At 37.8% G+C, this 21,735-nt stretch overlaps 1 protein-coding gene across 7 annotated transcripts in view; it reads left to right on the forward strand.

Moving 5' to 3' along the window:
* NCKAP5 (NCK associated protein 5) overlaps positions 1–21,735 on the forward strand; it is a 337,810-nt gene that overhangs the window by 160,982 nt on the left and 155,093 nt on the right. For all 7 annotated transcript variants that reach the window (XR_014947868.1, XR_014947867.1, XM_085552172.1 and 4 more), the window contains one exon: positions 8,903–9,036. Coding sequence is in view for 5 of the 7 variants with exons in the window: in XM_085552172.1 (XP_085408298.1) it covers positions 8,903–9,036 (134 nt within the window). In the remaining 2 variants the exon portion in view is untranslated. The remainder of the gene's footprint in view (positions 1–8,902; positions 9,037–21,735) is intronic.

The raw sequence follows: 21,735 nt of genomic DNA on the forward strand, positions 1-21,735 counted from the left end.
TTAGAAATAGTTATTATTTTTAAATGCTTTTCCCATGTGTGTCCTGCTGCTTAACTTCTGTCTAACTAATACAGATCCAAGTGGGAAATGCTTGATTCAACTCAGTCACTTAGAAAAGAAACCACTTATATCAACTGAAGAACACGTTAGTCAGTTACACTGTAGGCACAAAATCATTTCAGATAAGCAAAAGTGATTTAGGATGTCCCCGTCTCACTACTGGGGTTGCTGTCCCCAAACCAAGTTGGTAGGGATGTGGTGGTCCTTTATCTTCTGCTCCACTGCACAGCCAGCCTGGTCACTCTGACACACACTTGGAGAAGTCATAGTAAGATGTGGAGAAGTTCAGTGGTTTCTGTTGGGCAGCGAGTCCTCATACTAAGCACAAGTTAATGAAGGTAGCCAAGAGCAAAATAACACAGCACTGTAATAAGGTTTTCTTTTGTTCTCTATTGGGCTTTGTTTTTTATTGATATAAAGTCAAGACAGGGCTTAGACGGGAACTTTATCAAAACTGACAGCAATTATCTTCTCCTTAACTGTAAAATGCAACTGTGCCATAGCAAAAACTAAATGTAACCTGAGTGTGTGCAAATGTAGAACAGCCCTAAATTGTATGGCCTGTGCTTTCCTTCATACACCTGTCAGCATTCAGGGCTCGTTCAGGCCTTCACTATAAATTGTATTTAATCAAACAAGTGAGAAATGTAATCTGACATATTGGGTTTGGGTAGTTTGTTTTGGTTTTTTTTTGTTTGCCTGCGACTGAATTAATAAAAGCTCATTGATAACAAGTTAAACTGGTTGTAAAACTTAACTTCTAATAAGAAAAATACATATGTAGTACAACATCAAAAAAATCCCATTGCTGTACTTAGTTCTACATCTTGCTAAAATGCAAGTCACTCTGTCAAAAAACTGTGTAGCAAAGGGCTTGGAATTATAATTAGCCATTAAAACCTTGCACATTTCTAGGAGGAAATAACTGCACGTTACATTACTCATTACTTCCACTCTTTCTCGTTTTGCTGTTGACAGACTCTTGTTCTGCACACATCTGAATATTAGGTATTCATAAGGTATTCATATGAATGACGTCTGCTATAATATTGTTTCCAAGTTTTATTTGATCTTGAAAAACATTTCATTACGTTTAATTTAGAGAAATGAAATTTCTTTAATTACTATCTGTTGAAGCTATTAAAAGCTCAATTACATTTGCAAATTCATTTTAGAAAAAGTGTTATCATTTTAAGATTAATAATTAAAAAAAAATCCTCGATCTGACTGTGTGGGGATTTCTAGTTCTATAGGAGTGTTCTCTTCCAATATGTCTAAAATGGGAACAATAATTAGGCTGAGAACTGAGATCAATACAAGCCTTTGAAATTCAGCTGTGAATTTGAGTAAATAGGAGTTGTCTGTTAAACAGACATGATTTCAGAAAATGTATTGCTTGCCATGATTCAATGTTAAAAATATGATGTGAGATGATCTGTAAGAAGTTCTGGGTTGTAGTGGCTGCTGGAGTGCGGATGTTTCACCTGCCTAAAGCTCTCCTGCACATGGTGTGTATTGCTGTGGTAGATATGGTGTAATCACTGCTTTATAGGGGAGTGGGTACAACCAGCTGCAGCATAAGGAAAGTCCTCACAAAGCTGCCTTCTGCTGGTTAGTTTCTGGTAGATTAGGAACAAACTGAGGTTTTTCTTGGTGGTGGTGAGGGTGTTTTTTGGTGTTTATTTTATTAATGGTGATTCGTTTCCTTTGGCCTTTGCTGCGTGTTTCCTGGAATGAAGGGGCTTTTTGGCACCAAGGGGTGCCTATAAACCGTAAGTGTTGGAAGGGATGTGCAGACAGAAGAGCTTACTATCTAGCTCTGTGTTGGAAGGTTTTATGAATTAAAGAAAATGTATAACATAAATTCTGTCACAACTCCAACAATATATACAGTATTGCTCATGTAATAGCCTGCCTAATTCTGATTAATTGTAGGCTTGAAATGATAAAGGAGCTACAGCACAGCAGTTATTCTATTGTACAGATGCAATTAAAACTGTATCACTGCAATATAAATAATGCTAAATTAAGTTGCTGTCCTGCCACATGGTGGCAATTTTGAGCTATTGCACAATGAAGCTAGCATCTTATCTTATTCAGAAGTAGTAATTGTACCAAGAAAGTGTTTCTAATTTACTTCAATTGCTCTGGAGAAGTGTTATCACCAAAGAATATAAAGTGTGTAAACTACTGTCACTAAAATATCACTACTGCTAATAAATGTTTCCTATCTTGCTGTTCATCTCAGGGCCACGCAGAGCTTGAAGTTTCCATCTGGCAGTCATGGTATGCATGTTCTAGTCTGTTATGAGGCAAAAGAGAGCGATCTATTAGCACATTAAAATTTAATAGTGAAAAATAAATTATTTGCTTCGAATTATTCACTTTAACTGTTTTAAAGGCAGTTATAGAAAATGCTAATACAAGTTATTTAGTGCCAAGTAGTTTTTCCTGGTTTATTTGGGGCAGCCTGTTGTTGTGGGAGCAGAATCCTATTTGAGAGAGTCATCATTTTTTCTTACCGGAATGAAAGAGCTGGAAGATACCAGCCTAAAATTAGGAGATGCTGTTTATACTGTATATATCTTGCTGTTGCAGAGCTGTAGGGAGAATAAGGTTGGGAAAAATAATTACATCCTGAAATAATTGGGGAGAAAAATAGAGGCGTAATATAAATCGAGGAACTTTCTTCCTCAGCCTCTGTAGTACAAGTCAGCATCAAGCAAAAGGGTAATTCATTTTCATTACAAAGGAACAACACAATTTCACCCTTAACTTTATTTGGAGGAGTTGTGGAAATAAAGCTACCTTTCCCTCCATGAGCTCTATAAGTGCTTCAGTTATTGCTGCTTATGTCTTAATGCTTCACAGTACTGTAAAACACCTTAACTTCATCCTTGGGAAAGCTTTGAGTGTTTTGAGAGTATTTGTTGGTATTCCCAGTATAGCTGGAAACAGTAACGAGGGACAAAGGCATATTAACTGCCATTGTCAGAGAGTTCTGGTCTCAATAGCTGGCTGATTTAATAAAGCCTTGTTACAGTAAAATGATTCAGCTGTAAGCTGCCTGTTAAAACTGTAATAAGCACAATAAGCAGTGCACTTCTCTTTTCCATTCATTAGGTAGTGTTTTTTCATGCTGTCAAAGTCCACCACGAGGAAAGCTGCAGTGTGCTGCAAAGTTGTTTGTCAGTGCCTTGGTTTATTTTTGCAGAGAAGTATTGATTACAGAATGAGAAACATTTGGTTTAACAGCGATCGATGAGGAGCAAACAAAGGACACTGAAGTTTGACTCATTTTAATTTAAACTGAAATACAGTACCTGGTACAATTTATGATGGAATAAAAAATGGTCTCGGTCCCCTCCGTTCTTCTCGTCATGTTTTCTTTCTGCCATCTGCAAGTGAAGGAAGTTTTGACTTAGGATTTCAGTCTCTTCTCTGCTAGGTTTGGGACCGGGCTGCAGAAGGGGAATTTGGATGGAAAGGTCCCGACCCATGTAGGAAGCTGGGCTTAGCAGAAGGTGAGGGCAGGGCAGTCTGTTCTGGAGCTGGCTGTGCCAAAGCAGTCTCACCCACTGTCTGCCTGGGAAGTGCTTGCTCAAACAGAGTTTGATTAAACGCTTTATACTGGGGGGAAACACTCAGTGTATTGGTGCCTGTCCCAGGCTTCCTGCTCATCACCTTGGACAGTTGATTTTTCTGTACATCACTTCCTAATAGTAACTTTCCAAGCCCTTGTCTGTGTTGCAGTACACCTCTATATCAAACCTCATGTTTGTATCCTGTCCAGTGAGCTAAGTCGGCTAGGAGACCAGAGAATTACTGAATTCTGATATAACAGGGAGTATAATAGGGATTGCTGTTAGGGATTGCTGTCTGCAGCATGCTCTGTTGATCTGGTACAGATAGACTCCAGTATTGCTAGAGAATAGTGCATTTGAGTACTATGAATGTGCCTGTTGACCATTGGCCCCTTATGTGCTGTACAAACTGATTTGCAGAATGTCAATGTGCTTCTCATAGTTGCTGTTTGTTTGCTTGATTTTGGTTTTGTTACCTGCTTCCTGCAGCCAGCTGATGGTCCAGCCAGGCTATGATTAAATTACTGCTGTTATTGTGAGTTATCAATTATATAGCATCAGAAGTTTTTATATATATATATATGTGTGTGTGTGTGTGTGTGTTGATGCTTACTGAAGTACTCGATTTAGGTTAGCAATGGCTTAACAATGCTTGATGAGGTGCTATATGGCTGGATTAGATGATCTTAGTGGTCTTTTCCAACCTTAACAATTCTGTAAATTGTAACCAAACAAAAAAAACTATGTTACTTTCTCCCCCTTTTTTGAATTCATTACAAAGTATCTCTTCAAAATCAATATTAATTATGCAGAATTTGTGGCCCTCTTTAGCAAATGCTTAAAAATAGTTGTTAAAAAATTAACGTGTAGGTTAATAGCTTGATTTAGAGCAACATTAAACCTGGTTTAAAAGTTCTTTTGTAGCCTTTTTTTGGACAAATTTGCTCTCTGATGTTGACATAATTACTACCACAGTACTTACAATACATTGGGTAAGAAAGATCTTTTGTATTTAAACTCAACAGTCCTGTTCCACCTGACTGTTAGTAAAAATGGCTTCTCACAAGGTTCAAACATAAGCTAAACAAAAAAAGGAGGGAGCAGTTTCGGTGCAGCTGTTGGGCTGTTTCCCTTCTGAATAGCAGCAACATGTGCCGTGTGTGCTGTTTGTGCCTGCTGAGTCCCTGGAATATTTCCCTTGCCAGTATCTGTAGTCTTAAATTGTGATGCAGGGGAGATGTTAGGCAGGCACAGCAAAATCCATGACCCTATGGCCAGGTGCTTGGCTTTGCCTTTCTGGCTGCCACTCATGATGCTTGCGTTTATTTTTTGTTACTTTAGCATTTTGTAGCTCCAGGAGTCATTCAGGAGCTCCAAAGAGGAGATGTTTTCAGTTCAGTGTAACATGACATAAGTAGTTCTCACGCGTTTTGTTTTGATCCGGTATATCTCAAGTTTGATTTCTTGCTTACATTTGAGAAGATGAATTAATGTGCGGTACATGTCCCTGAGTGGATGTGAAATGAAACATTTTGACATGAACATTTCTGCACTTACACAAAAAGGAACTCACTGGCATGCAGACATTTGCTCATGAGCATGATGAGTAGCTGGTGAAACTTGATTGCTCAAATGCTCATGAAAAAGTAATTGCAAACAGTATTTGTTCAAGTGTTAAAATATTCCAGTACTTAACACAAAAGTATGGGTGGAATTTACTAATTCTTTCACTCTAGTTTGTTCACATTAATTTTTTTGCATAATTGGAAAACTATCAGAGAGTTGACAGGGGGATGCGATGGAAGTGAGTCTGTCTGGAGAAGGGAAGGGAGAGTGAAGCAGCTTCTGAGAAAGGTTAACTGTGAGGAGAGGAGGTGGGAAAGATTGATCAGAGCGCATGGACAGAAGAAGCTGCAGCTAATGAAGAATTGGCAAGTGGAACACATGACTTTTTTTGGAGATAGCAGAGATGTTAAAACATTGTGGTGCATTTCACGGTGCATTCTTTTTTGTGTCATGTTTTCTTCATGTTGCATTCTAATTGTGCCCCTTTCCATTGAGCTTTTAGTCGGTGTGTAACATGGAACCACTTCTGGCCAGTTCATTTGTTTTTACACACCTTTATCTTACACAGGAGTAAAGTGGGTTTTGCACAGAGGAGCTTATAGAGGAGCATTATGACAGTGCAGAATTTCTGGAGAATTCAGGGATGTCGTCTGCTGACAGGATGGAAACATCTCTGACCTTTCTGTGCAGGGGGTTCATTTCTCTCCTGTGCCTCATAATGGCTTTTCTGGGTTTGAATAAAAACAGATATTTTCTTGTAGTTATGATCACTGCTTTGTTTGTGTAGCCAGATGTGTAGCAGGGCAGAATCATAAGCTTTGTACAGCAAGGGGCTCATGTAACTAATAGTATGTTGTAATATGAAGACTGGACATATATTTCATCCCAGGGGTTCCTAATATTTAAACATTTGGTTTCTGTGATGTTATCATTCTTTTATGGATACTTTTCTTAACGTAACTCCTAGGTCTTTTGTCTTTTCTTCCAAAATGAAAATTACATGCTTGTGCGGACCTTTTGTCCATGACAATATTGCATGCTTTCTTACATGAATATGAGGAGTAAGTGGTGGCAACAGCATTCCGTGACCTACCAGCAAGAGGGAAATGAAACCCAGAAATAGCTTACACTAGTCTTTGACCTGTAGGGAAAAGCTTGGATTTGTGAATCTCTGTTGTATATTCCACGTTCTACTAGAAAACGTGGTTTTGTTGTTAGTGGCAATGTGGCCATAATGTAGATACAGCATAGTCATTCTGCAGGCAGTATTGGTGTGCAGCCAACAAAAGATCCTGGCAGTGAGGTGGAAGAAAATATATTAATCTCTTTTTGAAGGGTCATGTCTTGGTAAGACACTGTGAAATAGCCCAGATATTCACAGGTGTATTACTCTGTAGTCTTCCCTGTGGAGGTTTGGCTTTGTACATAAAATAAATAGAAGGTTTATTTGAGAAGCAGAGTGTGGTCAGGCAGCTGCAGTATCAAAATAAGATCATTGTGGTGGTAATTATGTTGAATGAAACTAATTCTTTAGCATTTTACCTTAGTCAAGCTGATACTGCAGTTGGGAGCTCAGGCACAGCCCGGTGCTTGAGTTAGCTGGGACACTTGGGCTCGTAGGAGTTCCTGCTTTTCCTCCAGGGCGGTGTATCAGTTGCTGGAGGGCCATTGCTTATTTATGGTTAAGACCACTTTCAGAAGGCTTGTCAGCTTGTTTAAGCACTGCTAAGTAACTATATCTTTCTTCTGCATTATTCTCCATGCTGTTCTCTTGACTCTGGATACCCTAGATGTCTCCTAAGCAGCAGTGAAATACATTTATCAAAGAAGATACTGCAGTATCCAGCACACAGTATGATCTTGAAGCTGATGTTGATAGGATGAAATCTGGACAAATTCTAACTACCCTGAATATTCTTCCCCTATCATTAGTGTGAGTTATCATTCCTGGGGTGCATTCTGTACTGAAGGATACAGAGCATCTTCTGCTCGATGCTGAGTGCTCTGCTCTTCTCATTTTGACAGAAGCAAAGGATCACTCAGCACCTGCCAGGATGTGCTTGTGTAAAAGTAATTAAATAATTTAATTAGAACAGTTTATTTGTTTTCCAGCAATGGGATTCTACTTTTGCAGTTTCCCATTTTCCAGGGAATTATTATATGTATATAGGGATTATATGTGATCTACTAGGCAGAAGCCCTCTTCTTTTCTGAGTAATTCCCATGTTTTTCCACAAGTATATAGATATTTCATTTGATCCTTTGCAGCCTTCCTTTGTGGCATGTGCTTATTTATCACTGCCTTTAAGATCCTTCTTCTACTTGGTAACATTGGTATTTTTGGTCCCTTGGTTGCCGCTTTATAAATTATTATCCAGTTAGATTTATAACTGCAAGACTTGTACTGATAGTCTGTCGCTCCCATTTAATGGCCTAAAACTAAGACATCTTTGTTATTTCCTAATGAAACTGTATGTGTAATTTCTAGACAGATTTTTGCAGGTATGTCATGAAAATTTAGGTCAGAAGTGGAACTCATTCTGATAGGCTGCCAAGTGCAATGCACTAAGCACACAGAACGTTCCTATGTGTGTAGGTAGTGTAGCTGCTGTTGCTTTACAGTGCCCTAACTTCTTTTATGCAACCAATTTGGAACCCCTTCACTGGGGGGACTGTAATGTAGTACCACGTTAATTGCTTATTTGTGTGTGTTTTTTTTTATTGACTTGTTATCTCATTTAAATGCACAAGGATAAAATTAATTTAGTTAAATTTAATTTAATTTAATTTCTGTGTAGCTGCAGGTTCACGTGGAAAAGGCTGTATATACATTATTTATTTATTTTTATTCCATTAGCATTTTTATAACTTTTCAGTTCACACGCACCTACTTTTAAAATAGGGTTTTTTATTAATTACTTTTATATCTCATTTTTGTATTTGGATCTGAAGTTTACAAAAAGACAGCCATCAGTAACACATATATAGATATAGGTATATATAGATACACCCAGATAGCCCTGTGCATTGTGGGTTGAGTGTTTTCATCCTGACATTTCAACATTAGCAACAAGCATATTCTATTTGCTTTTGAAAACTATTAGTGAAATCAATGATATTTTTATCCCTCTTGTAGGTTTTTATTTGGATAGCAGGTTTTTACAAGCAGATTCTTTGTGATAGGATTTGACTTAATGGATTCAAATGGACTCAGTCCTACTGATAGGAATCTTGCTACTCATCCAAAACAACAAAAGCAGTGCTGCAGAATCGTCTCCTACCCTGTTCTTGGGACTGTGTCATTAAGGGTTGGGTGGCAGGTTGGCAGCATGACTGCTACAGGCTTCCTCTGTCTATTATCAAGCAAGATCACAGATCTCAAATATTTGTGAGAACTGTTTCAAATGGAGGTGAAGAAAAAGCTCTTCAAAGGAGGGGAGAGTGTTTGTTCTTAAATAGCTGTTATGCTGACTTCTGTGAGTCTGAGCTAAGGAGAAATAGCTCAATATTGGTGTACGTATGGTGGTATTCTGGTAGAATCTCTGTCTCTACCATGTAATTGTGTGTGGTTTTGCTTTTAATAACAACAAAAAAAGTTGATTATTTGATGGTTTTTTCCTAAGTAAAATATAAAATTTATCTTAAAAGTGTTTTACATATTGAGTAATTTATTAACTTCTGTGGTCTTTCAGCGTGAGAAACTGATACATGAGTTGGAGGAAGAAAGACATTTAAGACTTGAGAGTGAAAAACGATTACGGGAGGTAACACTGGAGTCAGAGCGTAACAGAGCTCAGATGCGTGGCCTACAAGAGCAGTTTTCCAGGTATGTTGCATAAGTCAATTCTGCTTAAAATAATTGAACATGCTTCGGTTCATAAAGACTGATCAAAGCTCATGACCACTTGAATGGAAGGAATCTAAGCCAAAAAACTGCTTTCCCTCTGAAATGTGGTAAGTGTAGCAGGCATTTGGCTGAATGATTGCTACCACGAGTTAAAACTTAAAAGGTTTAGGCTTGTATTCTGCATAATGAACATTTTGATTTCCAGGATTTTGCATTGGTTAAAACCCTCAGTTATGATGTAAGCAGTAATGCTCTTCACTTCTTAGAAAGTGTGTGTTATTGATAAGTTGTTATTGGTTGGTTTTTTGGTTAACCATCAGTGAAGATTTTATTCAGTCTCAGTAATGGCAAAAAACAACCAAACATGTGTTTTACTATCTGGGTAATCATCCTGCTTCTGTGAGCTTAGGGTCTCTTTCTGCATTTGCTCTTACTCAGCTAGAATAGAGCTGCACTGGAAAGGGAACCACATTACCTACTCTAATTGGAGATACTACTTTTCATTAATGGCACCTGTAGTTGGCCATGTTCTTGCCAATGATAAAGATTGCCATTGGTTTCATTGTGCTCTACTTTTACTGTAGTGTAGACTAGGTGTTAGAAGGAGAATTCATGCCTTAGAATGCTTTGTTTGCTTTTAAAACATTACGTTTGTCATGATGAATAGTAGAGGTTATTTTTTTTCTGATGTTCAGTAGAATATTAAGATATTTGCTTATCCAAACAAACTTCTTTTTCCTAAAATAGTGTATTTTTCTTACCCAGTTGGAGATAATAATGAAACAGGCAACTCGATAATCGTGCACTGTTTAAAGATGCTGTATCATTTGAAGGATTTGTGGCTTTTTTCCCCAGTGTGAGAATAATGAAATGAGACAAGACAGGTGGTGATAGGAGATGCTAAAATCAAGAAAATTGCATGTACTTTGGAAGAAGATGGATAGACAATAATACTCTGGGCCCAAATGTTCGGTATTTCAGATACAGATAAACTGAAGCAAGAACACAGATTATAGCATAAGTCTTTTAAATCTGTGCAATTCCTGAACTGAGTTCATTTAAATAAACATTCCTAAATATACATGCAGTACCGTAGGTTAAAGTGTGATTTGGAGGATGCTTCTTTGCATTTCAAATATTTTCTGTGCATCTGTGAAAGAGTAAAACATGATATTTCATGGAAAGCTGGAAGCTGATCTTTATAATCAGGCAAGGAAAGCTGTCTGCTCCTATCTGGAATTGCGTGACTTTATCAAATAAGAAAATAGTTTCAGATTGAGGACTTGGGAAGGCAAGTTGTTTTGGCTTTTTATTGATTGACATTTCCATTCGTACCAAGTAAGCAATATTCTAGGCTGAGAGTCTGAAGTAAATCGGAGTTTTCTTTCTTAACATCTGTATAGACCTGCCAAAGCTTTAAAATGACACAGCGGTTACTTTGATAAATATGTGACTGCTACTGTAGAAGAAGAAAGCTTTTGAAACCAAATTTATTTTCCAGAATTGCACTGGGGTGTATCCATGTAGTCTTAAATTTGTTCTATAATTTTACTGGACGTGAACATATTTAAGGTGTGCAAAGATCCTGCATGAGAACTACTTAATGCATGAGAACTACTTAATGCTTGAAAGTAGGATTTTTCACTGTATTTGAACACCGTAATTTTCTAATTGTCTTAGTATAATCTTACCTTGAGATGAAATCTTTGGTCTTTTCTCTCTTAAAAACCGAGATTTGTTGCTCTACTGGAGCTGCTCCTTTATTTCATGTAAGGCCCATTTTGGCATGAGAAGAATGTTGCACAACTGCACAGTGACTAACCCTATAAGTACCTGTCATCCAGTTTCTCTCAAGATAGTGTCATGTGGTCTGACTATTCCATTTTGATTATTGGCAACTCTCACGTATGTACAGCAGGTTGGCATTCATGTTGCTGTTTTGCCTGCTGTGTCTTTATCCACCATAAATAGGGTCAGTTCATGATTTTTTGATAGGTTGTAGTTTAGCATTAGTTTCTTCTTGAAGTTCTTTTATTGGGACATTGGGGAGCAGAATGCAACTACTGCATCTCATGCATCTCCTTGTTCTCAGTTTCATCTGTTCTTTTCCTGACTTCTGCATCTTCCTACAGCAGTAGGAACTGAAACAAAACAACTCTGCCTGAAGCAGTAGGTGTGATTTATAGCATTGCTCTAAAAAACCCACTGATATACAGAGCATAAATTAATTACATCTCTGCTACATATCAGTAAGTAATACAAATTGTTTTTTGTTCAGCACATACAACACATGTGACTCCAGATTGGAAGTAAATGTTAAAGCAGTAAAAGAAGTGACTTTACTTACATTATTTTGATTACTATTCTGATTTCAATGGAACAAGTTCAATATAACATACTGTTACAAAGTGTATTTTTACACAGTATTTGAAGAGAATAGTGTTAAATCTTTAAAATCCCCCTTGGGAAAATTTTACAAATTCTTTCACTGAAGATGATGTTGTTTATGGATATCAGTGTCTGTGGCTGGAGCGCGGCCTTGGGCTTTTAGGAACAGATGCTACTGCAATAGTAGAGAATGGTCCTTGTTTGATCTGCCTGGGTCCTGCAAATGAGATGAGTGTAATACTCATTAGAGTGTACTGCACCATGCCCCTCGCATTAGTATTGACCATAGGGTTAAGCCTGTCACTTCTGGCAAGGTGAGAGGTGACTGCTACAAATCCGATAATACTTTGTGTAAAAAGACAGCGTGTCCATTACTTTAAGCGTATCCTACTTGGTTTTCCTCCAGCGATTGCTGGTTCTGGTTGCTCAATTCCAGCTTGTCTGCATATAGAGTGGAAACAGTGACTGTTTCCTAGCAGTTGTGAAAAAGAGATCTTTCACATTTGCAACATCATCAGCTCATAATTTCTATCAGTGTCACATCTGCTTGGTGGGGGAATGCTAGAGGACACCACCTGCTTGTCAGAGAGATCTTGCTGCTTGGCAAGTAATATGGATACAGCAAGAATGACTTCTGGAAAGTCAAAACCTGAGGGTGCCTCTGTAGCTTCTGCAGCCAGTCAGCTTGTATTATATCCATTGAATGCCAGTTTATACCATTAATAACATTTCAGTCTAGTTCCTGTCAGGGTCAAATGCTCTCCTGGCAGCCATTGCTCGTATTCCTTCGATTTTGACATAGCAGAGATGAATACAATACTGTGGAGGAATGCACTCCTTGTCTTGGAGAAATAGAAAGAAGGAGCTGTAGTTCTGCAGCAATCTCTTATCCTCCCTGAGTGTACATAAGGTTGCTGGGGGAGGCAGATTGTCACCAAGGTAGCGTTTATGCCAATGGCTGACCCTGTTGTACTGGCCTAAGCTTTTAGATACCTCTAGCTTTGATTCAGTCTGGCTATGTGAAATGTAATGTCAGAAAGTAGTGGGTAAATATAAAACAAAACCCGATGTCAGGTTCACGGGCATCAATTTTGGAGCTGCTGCTAGGCAGAGCACTTGCACTGGAGTAGCACTTAGCTGCTTGATGGACTTCACAAGGATGTGGTCGGAGTAAAATTGTAAATAACTTTCATCTGTTGCATAAGATAGTGATTCTGGCTGTTGATTTGAAGTGATGGAGGAAAAGGATGATATCTGTTGCTTTTAGATCAATGCTGATGGGATGAGCATATTAGTATTTTTATTTGTGTGCATGTATAACATTTGGGTACATATTTCATCTCTCATCCTTGCTTAGCAGTGTCAAGTGTTTTTAAGTAACTTGTTAGTAATACCAGGGAGCTCTTTTTGTGAATCTCAAGGAGTTTATTTATTTATTTATATTCATAGAATATTCATAGAATCACAAGGTTGGAAAGGACCTATAAGGTCCAACCATCCTCCCTTTACCATACCTACAGAAAACCCCTAAACCATCTCCTAGCTCCCTATGCAGGCACTTCTTGCACACTGCCGGTGATGGCGACTCTACCACTTCCCTGGGCAGGCTATTCCAGTGCCTGACCACTCTCTGAGAAAAAAAGTTCCTTCGCATTTATTTAATTATTTATTTTTACCAGACTCATGATATGAAGCCCAAAAAGCAGGTTACCCCAGTCTGTACGGAGAGTTTGGTCCCCCTCAGTTCATGGGCTAGTTTGAATTGAACCTTCTGCTTTCAGGTGTTTGACTGACAGGAAGAAAATAGGAATCTTTTAATTCTTCATCAGGCTTCCCTTTTTTTTTCCAAGCTTCTGTTCTATGGATGCTACGAACCATCTGATTGAACTGTGAATATTTTCAGAATGAAGTTGATAAGAAAAACAAGCAGTGAGGTCAGGGTGACTGCAGAGTACAGAAGGATCTGTACATTCAAAGCACAGAAGTCATGCGGGGACTGAAGGTTTTACAAGAGTACATTACATGATATATATTGATTTATGTAATACTTTTAGAAAGCAATGGGTTGCTTTGCTTCAGACATTATTCAAGACACATGTAGAGGTACATGCGGCTCCTGAACTTCTGTGAGCTCCTCAATCACTGGAGCTACATTAAGAGCCAGCTTGTTTCAGTGCCCCAACACACGACTAAATCATGTGGTGATGTTTCATGACAACTCCTAGTTAATGACAGTTTCTTGAAAAAGTAAATATGTAATCTTGTCTTCCACAGCCAAAACATGGGGATCTGTGAGCTGGAAAAATGCTGTGTATTTCTATGCTGACTTTGTGTCATACTTGTGTTTCTGGTAGGTTGAATCTAATGCCCATTACTGATTTATTAGACCATAAAATAACACTGTTTCCTCTGTTTTCCTGTTTAGCACTACAATTTAATAGGACACAGTGTTGTTTTTCTTTGCATAATGTAGTAGATAAGCACATAAACAGTAGTAGGGAGTTTATCCTGCATAGAGTGAAGAAAGGTAAAGAAGCACCTAGCAAAAAAGCAGTATATTAATATCTTCACCACATTTGAACAGTTGGTTACTAATGCCCATACACAGGTCCATACACAGCATGTTATCCCCTCTATCCATTCCTTTCTTTTGTGATAGAAAGTTGTCTTGAATATTCTCTGCATTCCCATAACATGATCATCTAACCAGTGGAACCTTTCTATCTTAGATAGTGCATGCTATGTATCTGTAATGTCTCTTGTTAGATGGCTGTTTCATTCCCAAAGTGGGATCCCTGCTGACACTAACAGAACGTGCTCCTGGAAGCACATTCCAATAATACTGTGCTCAAGAGTAAGAGAAGGGATTCCTGTGTGGATTATGTGACTGGGTTTACAAGCCCTTCTATGTCAGAGGACAGTGAAAACTTCATTTTAGTGAAACAGCAGACTCCGCTGTTACTGCTGTTTAAAGAGACTGAGGTTCATGTTTGGTGTTATGTACTGTAAAATCTTGTACAGCTCTGTGCATTTTATTTTGCTCAATAATAGGTATATTTTTGGTACGAATTTCAAACTACAGGTATTTCTCGGTTGTAAAACATGCTTTCATTTATGAAAGGAAAGTTCCGGTATATGAGCTGAGTACAGTTACAGAGTAATGTTGCTGCCTAAATGCTATTCAGTTGTGTTTGGAAAGGTGTTTCCAGGGTATGTAGGACTTGGGGCCGTCAAGAGAATAGCTTTTACTTGTTAATGGTTTGCTGTTCTTATGGATGTCTTTTTAAAACTGCATTGGAACATGCAAAGTACAATATTAACTGTTACTTTCCCGTGGAACTTCTCATGGATTGGTTTCCTTTGAGCTTGTGCAGTTGAGAAAGTTACAGATGTTGTATGTTATTCTGCAATTCCTTGATGCAATAGAAAGTAAAGGGGCTATTCAAAATCAACACGTTCCTTTGTATGGTTCATAAAAGTATTTCTTAGCTAGACGTGATAAATACCTTAATTCCAAGGGCCAATAGAAAGACCAGCAGATCTGCAAGGAAAAGTCTGCAAAGATCAGCAGAAAATGATTTGTTTTCCTTAGCTTTAATTTTTCCCTTACGTCAAGCCATTTGATGATAATTAAGTGTGGCTTGAAAGAACATCTTTTAACATGCTTGCTTTCATCAGGATATTGTGAATTTAAAGTCATTTTTCTGGAAGGAACCTGTCCTAATTATACTGAAAGATTACCATAGATTTTTATTCATACCTTGCTTGGATGTGCCCATACATGATTTCCCTTATATGTGAAAGACCCAACTCATTCATACTTATCATCTCCTTTTTATTTGGAAATACGATTTATGTGTAAATCTATATGCACACGTGTGTGTATATATACACATACATATATATATTTATATTTGCACATAGCTAAAGAAAAGATTATAAAAGAATGATAAGTATTTATAAACACAAACTCATGTGGAAGATATGAGATAGAAGGGTATGGCACAATTGAGAAAACACGAATGCTTAACAGCTGTTCTTAGTCTTAGAAGGAGGATAATAACATATATTTGCCTGCAAATCTTGACAAGGGCGATTTGTAGTCACAAGACAGAGGGTGGATGGAAAGCAGTTAAAGAATTAAGATAACTGAAGTAGATTCTATTGAGCCACGATGTCTTCATTGTATTCACAGACATCAACAGTACCCAAACCACCACTGGCAATTATACGTGTAGGCAGTCTGGAGAATGAGTGAAGTTCCACAGGAGTATTATTCAGTTATATATAAATAAGAAATTGTGCACAGAAGATTAGACTGATTTGCTGTTAATAAAATTTAGATATGGTTCCACAATAGTCTTCACAAAGAAGCCTAAACACTTGCAGTCCCAGTGCTCAGCTGAGTTGCTTGAGTTTTAAGCAGACTCAAAAAAACTCTTCTAAGAAGTTTTTTTTTATTGAATTTAATGTACTCGCAGAAGAATTGCCGTGGTTAACAATGCTCTGTAGTATGTCCCTTGTGGTACTTTCGAAGGTAGAATCAGATGCTAAATCCTTAAAGGCAGCTACAGATGAACTGCTCTGGGAAAGCTTTTTCATGATGGAAAAAATAGTGATGTTCTCATGTCCTCAGCTGTGAGGTTAATCCCTTACTCGTCTCATCAGGAACTCCTGCCAGCCCAATGTATTAGAATACGTTTACATGTTTGCAGAAGAGATAATAAGCATCATATTGAAAAGTGACAAGCTTTTGTCTAGATTGCAGTTATAAAACTGTAAATCACTTCTGTATATTTGTTAGAAGTTCCTATGTGCTTTAAAAATGGTATATTGGAAGATTGCTTTTGTGTTTAAAACTATCTAATGTTGTCAATTTTATATGCTATCTTTGTTACAAAACTGTTCATAGGCTTTGAAGAAGTGCATAGAAATGAATGGCTTAATATAATCTGAAAGTTCTTAGATTTCAGAAAAGAGGGCCTTGCCAATAATTGGTTTTAAAAATATCAATTCCTTACCAAAAAAGCAATAGCATTTCTAGAGTGGGATGGAAGTCTTCAGTCATTTACTTTACTCAGTATGTAGAACCCAGATGCTTCCTTCTGAACCTGAGTGCCAAAAAATTCCCAGCTTCGGTTTATGTGTGTACCTCTGTCCTTGAAAAAGATTATCTTCATTTCATAACACTGCAATAACAAAAGAATATTAAAAGGAAATGGGGGGAATACCTGTGAGAGAAAAACAGTGTGGTGATAAAGAATTCAGTAATTCAAAGAGATTTGTTTAAATGGAAATTGCGTCCTGGTGAAATGATTAGAGACTAAACTACACAATGAGCATGACAAGAAGAAAGGAGGCAGAGAGCAGGTGTTACTCCAGGGTCTGCAACTGTTGATTGTGGTGAGTTTGGGGCCGACTTTTTAGAAACATCTACCTGGTCTAAACTGCAGGTTTGTCTCCCAGTGTTGTTTCCTACAGTGATGCAATGGCTCAGCCTAGCTTTAAAGCCCTATTTCCTTCTAATGCTGCCCATTGGTACCTTTTGTGAGTTACCTTCTTCTTAGGATGGAAGAGGATGTGGAATGGAGAGCACAGGAATGTTCTGAAACTTCCATTGCATGCATCCTTCCCAGCTAGCAGACTTGCTTATGCCCATGCCAGGCATATGTGTGCCATCTGCACCTTGAGACTTGTTTCTTCAGAATGCACAGTTATGGAGAGTCAAAAACACAAGCACTTTGAAAGCCAGTGTGTAGGATGCTAGTTCAGTCTGATCTTCTGATTACATCGTTAGACTTAAGCTCAATGCTCAGGTAACATGGAATTATCCCGTTTTAATTTGCTGACCCGTCATAATTGTCATTCCTTTTGTTGGTTGATAATAAACCTATTAAGAACAATAACTGATGCACAACTTGCAGATTATAGACTGTTTCTCTCAACTAATGTATCATAGAAAACCATGAGTTCATGGCTAGGGTTTTTGTGCTGTTTGTTAGATACTCAAGGTGGTTTATATTAATAATTTTTCTGTCCTATAAAACTTGTGTTATAAACGATAAATGCATCATTAATAGGCAGTGCTGTATATTCAGATTGATGGTGGTAGGCACAGAGCAAATTAAATTATGAGGGAATATTATGATTAAAAAGCTGACATAAAGCTAAATGATCACAATTCTCTTTTATGAGTGCAACTGGAATTCTTCAATGGAGCAGTGGTTGTCTGACTCCAAATTTTACCTAGACAAATCTTGGAGTAGACTAAAAAGGAGAAGCTTACACCTCCTTTCTAAGTGCAAGCAGATATAAAACTGACCCAGAAACACTCTCAGCTCTTCTAAGGTACTGGTGTGCATTCTGCTCTCATTGAAGTCAGGAGGAAAGAAATAGTTCAAGTATGTCTGAGGAGTTTGTTGCCTTAAATACTGTGGGTGTACAGATTTGTGATACAGGAGGTTGGAAGATGAAATCCCAAATTGTACCTGTCAGTGCAGAACACTGAGTGAATCCTTTCTTTTCTCAAGGTCTCCAAACAGAGTTGTCTGCTGTTCGCATGTGTGCAAGGCCCAGAGGATTAAAGGGCTTTCTTCATGGATAATATAATAGGGAAATCTGCACAGAGATGTGCTCGACTTGACTTTACATGTTTTATTTGGCCTTATGGATCATAGAGTGTGGGACAGTTGCTCTAGTCAGTGAGAAACTATCAGGCAACCTTTACTCACAGTTCGCACAGCTGGCTCCTAATGCTGGTGTGCAAGTGTGGAGCTGCTCTCTAAATGCAACCAACACATAATCTGTAAATGTAATCAGTTTATCATCTTGCTCTGCATAACCTCTTAAGTAGCTGTACAAACTAATGGAAATAGAATAATTTTTCTGCCTGACTTGTGGTGATAATATAGTTTTCCAACCTAGCAACAATTTGTAGCCTGCATAGATTGGATTGTTTCACAGGAGAATTATTATGGTAATTTTAATTTTATCTTTGAACTTGTAATTATTTCACAGTATTGTTTTAATGTAATAGTCCAAGCAGCAGTTCATTTGTTGTCAGGACTCAAAATTGGACAGGGCAACTTAAAAATTTAGTTATAATCTTTTTCTTTCTTCATCAGAATGTTTTGAGTTTGTGTTTTCCCCTGTGAGCAGATTTCAGACGTGATTATTATTATGAATAGCTATTAGTCACCAAATCTGTGTTTCATAGTTTTGCTATTCAGTGTATGGCAAAGAGTGAAGAACACGATGGTTTCCTTTCCTTGTATAGGCTTATAAACCTGGTTCTACTGGTGGCTCATCTCTTAGTCTGGTACTGCATTTTACTAAATACTTTACAGATGTACCCTCAGGGTTTTCTACCCAACGTTTCAGCTTCATGGACGCAGATTATTCATTTTCTTAAAAGTGGTTATGGAACTTCACTTAGAGGAAATTGTGACTGAAACAACAAGATTGTTTTAAATCCATCAGTATCGGTAAGGACAGCTCTGGCTCTGAGGTCTTTTTTTCAGTCCTATTTCAGAAAAGTCTTGGGATTTTCACTGAATTTGGATCCAGGTCTAGCATAAGGGAAGGGACATTTCTCTTCTTAAGGATGAAGAAGGCATTAGAGCATAAACTATGCAGTTTTAAATCATATGGCATAGTTCAAGCTATTCAAATAAGTAAGAAATGTTGGTATTCCAGATCCATGTGAACTGCAGGAGATGGCTGCACTGGAAATGCGAAATGAGAGTTGGCTGGATCTGGTTTATGGCAGGGTGGAACCTGGGAAGGATCTATGGGCTTTGCCCATTAGGGGTTTATTGCTAAAGTACTTAGGATTTTTTTGCAGTGTTATTAATCATGCTATATGACTAATACGGTTATAATACCTAATTCCATAGAGATTCTGCTTCCATTGAGTTGTAATTACTGTCTACTATTACAGATAGCTTTTATTGTAAAGCATTGCCAAAAATCCTAACGTCATTATCTTTAGTCATAATGTATGCTTCAGTTTGCAGATACTGTAAGAAGATGTAGATTGATTGATATGAATGATTTTCTAAGTGTAACGTGGTTTTAATTCTATTCATGGTGCATATCTCATAATCTCAAGTTTTACAGATTGGGCAGTGCTACCCTTCAGCACAATTGTGTGTTTAATGGCATCAGTTAAATATATGTTTCAGAAAGCATCCATTATCCTCCCTGTGTGTAATATAATAACTAATGGTTGTTCTGCAAGTACTGTCTGAGGCATGTCAATGGAGTATGGTGCTGCATAAAACAACGAGCTCCTCTTGTGGCAATCAGGTAACTAAGAATATCCTGCAAAAGGATGCAGAGAAGATACAAATTTTGTCTGCTATCACTCACATAAGAATACAAAGTGTTTTAGATCATTGATACGCGATCTTCATTTACTTATACATTGGAGGAAACTTTTTTTCTATCATTCTGTTTCATAATGACTGCATCCTGGTTCAGTTGCTTTCTTTAAGATAAGGTATTTTGCTCTACATGGTTTTCAATACCATTTCAGACAGCAAGGAAGAAGTGGCATGCTGATGGACAGTTGGGTTTGTCATGAGAAAAGTGGTTAGGGAGAGATGTCAGACTGTAAGGCTTAAAGCTGCCACACAGCACAGATCTCTGCAGTCTCTAGTTTTGGAACATGATCTTGGGCTGCACTTTAGAACTTGACATTCCTTTTTCTGCAGGCTTTTTTAATCCTCCCTTTTCTTCTGTGTTTGTGGGATTTAATTTTTCATTTTTTCCTACCAGTGCATTTCAGGCTTAGCGGAGAAAATACGTCTTGCCATACATTGAGTCTGCATTGGATATCCAAAGAAACTGTCTGTCATGAGCTGAGTTTCTATTCTCCGGGAGTACAGATTAGATCATTAAGTTGTAGTGCCCTTATCAGTGTTTGCAAGCTGCAGAGTCTATTAATTAAATGAATGTGGCAGGGGTTGATATACCATCTCACCTGATCGAAAGGTAACCTTTTTCTCTCTTTTGCTGTGGGTTTCATCCATCATCCTAACACCTTTTCAGTGGCACTGAGTTGATGGTAGCAGTGTTCTGTTTGTCTTAAGTTGACAGATTATTTCCAACTTGTACCTACTAAACATTAGGAAGCTAATTGTGTGCTGATCGTGTATAGATAATGAGCAAATAACAATAAATCTTTGTGTATTTTCCCTGCTGTTGGAATAACTAAAACTAAAGGAGAAACCAGAAAACTCTGACTCTTCTTCTATTGTCTGAAAATTAGGTAAGGCAGAACAATGTATTTAGTGGATTAAAACCCAGAGAGCTGACTGTCTTCAACGTTACACTCAGAATTATGGTATTTGAAAATAAATTTGTGTCAAATATGGTGTACGATGAAATCCCTCCCTTTGGCTTGATGAATGCGAGCAAAACTCAGAATATGAATTCTGCTACAAGGTGAAATGTTTTGTAATCTACTTAAGTACTGTACATTGCTGCTGCCACTAGGCGTGTTCTCAGATTGCAGAGAAAATACATGAAGAATCAACCCAATTGTTAATACAAGACAAGTGTCTTTGGAATTCCGTTCTTACATTTTAATCTCAATTCCTCGAGAAAAGAGCTCATTCTGTCTTAACATTATGTAGTGGTTAGTGGGAGAATATGTTATATCAGTGTGAATTTATTGTAGGACCCATTAGAGGAACAGTGAGGGATACTTTATTTAAAAAAAAATACTTGAGTTTCTCAGAGGTCGTTTTGATTTGGTTTTGCTGAAGAAAATGTTAGAGGAAAATAAAATAGGGCACTGGTTCCACTAGTTTGATACCGCAGTGGGTTTTGTTGTAAAACTACTTGAAATATTCTGGGTTATGTTCAACTTTCGTAGTGTTGTACTGAATTGTTGAAATTCATACTATTGCAAAATAATGGGCATCCCGGACTTGCTCACATTTCATTGTGACCTCTCTGTTGCATAATTTGTGACATATTTAGTGGTTCTTGCAGTGCTGTGTGTGTTTTCTTAATCATTGTGCTTGTAGTAGGGCAGTTATACTGACAACAGCAATGTGAAACACATGTGCCATGATCCATTGCAGTGCTGGCAGGATGAGAAATGTGATTGAGGTTGTTGTAAGAGGTTTCCCAATCCTGTTGAATTAAGTAGCGAGATTCTTTCTGAATCATTGCCATCACCAGTATATAAAAATGTGAAACAACCTTTTATCATTAGGTTGGCACATGCTACTGGAGCAGTACTGAGACTGGCAAAATCTTAATGAGAAAAACTCAGCTTCC

Source organism: Coturnix japonica, chromosome 7 (genome assembly GCF_054131305.1).
Source record: "Coturnix japonica strain WE chromosome 7, WE-NBRP24, whole genome shotgun sequence".
NCBI lineage: Eukaryota > Metazoa > Chordata > Aves > Galliformes > Phasianidae > Coturnix > Coturnix japonica.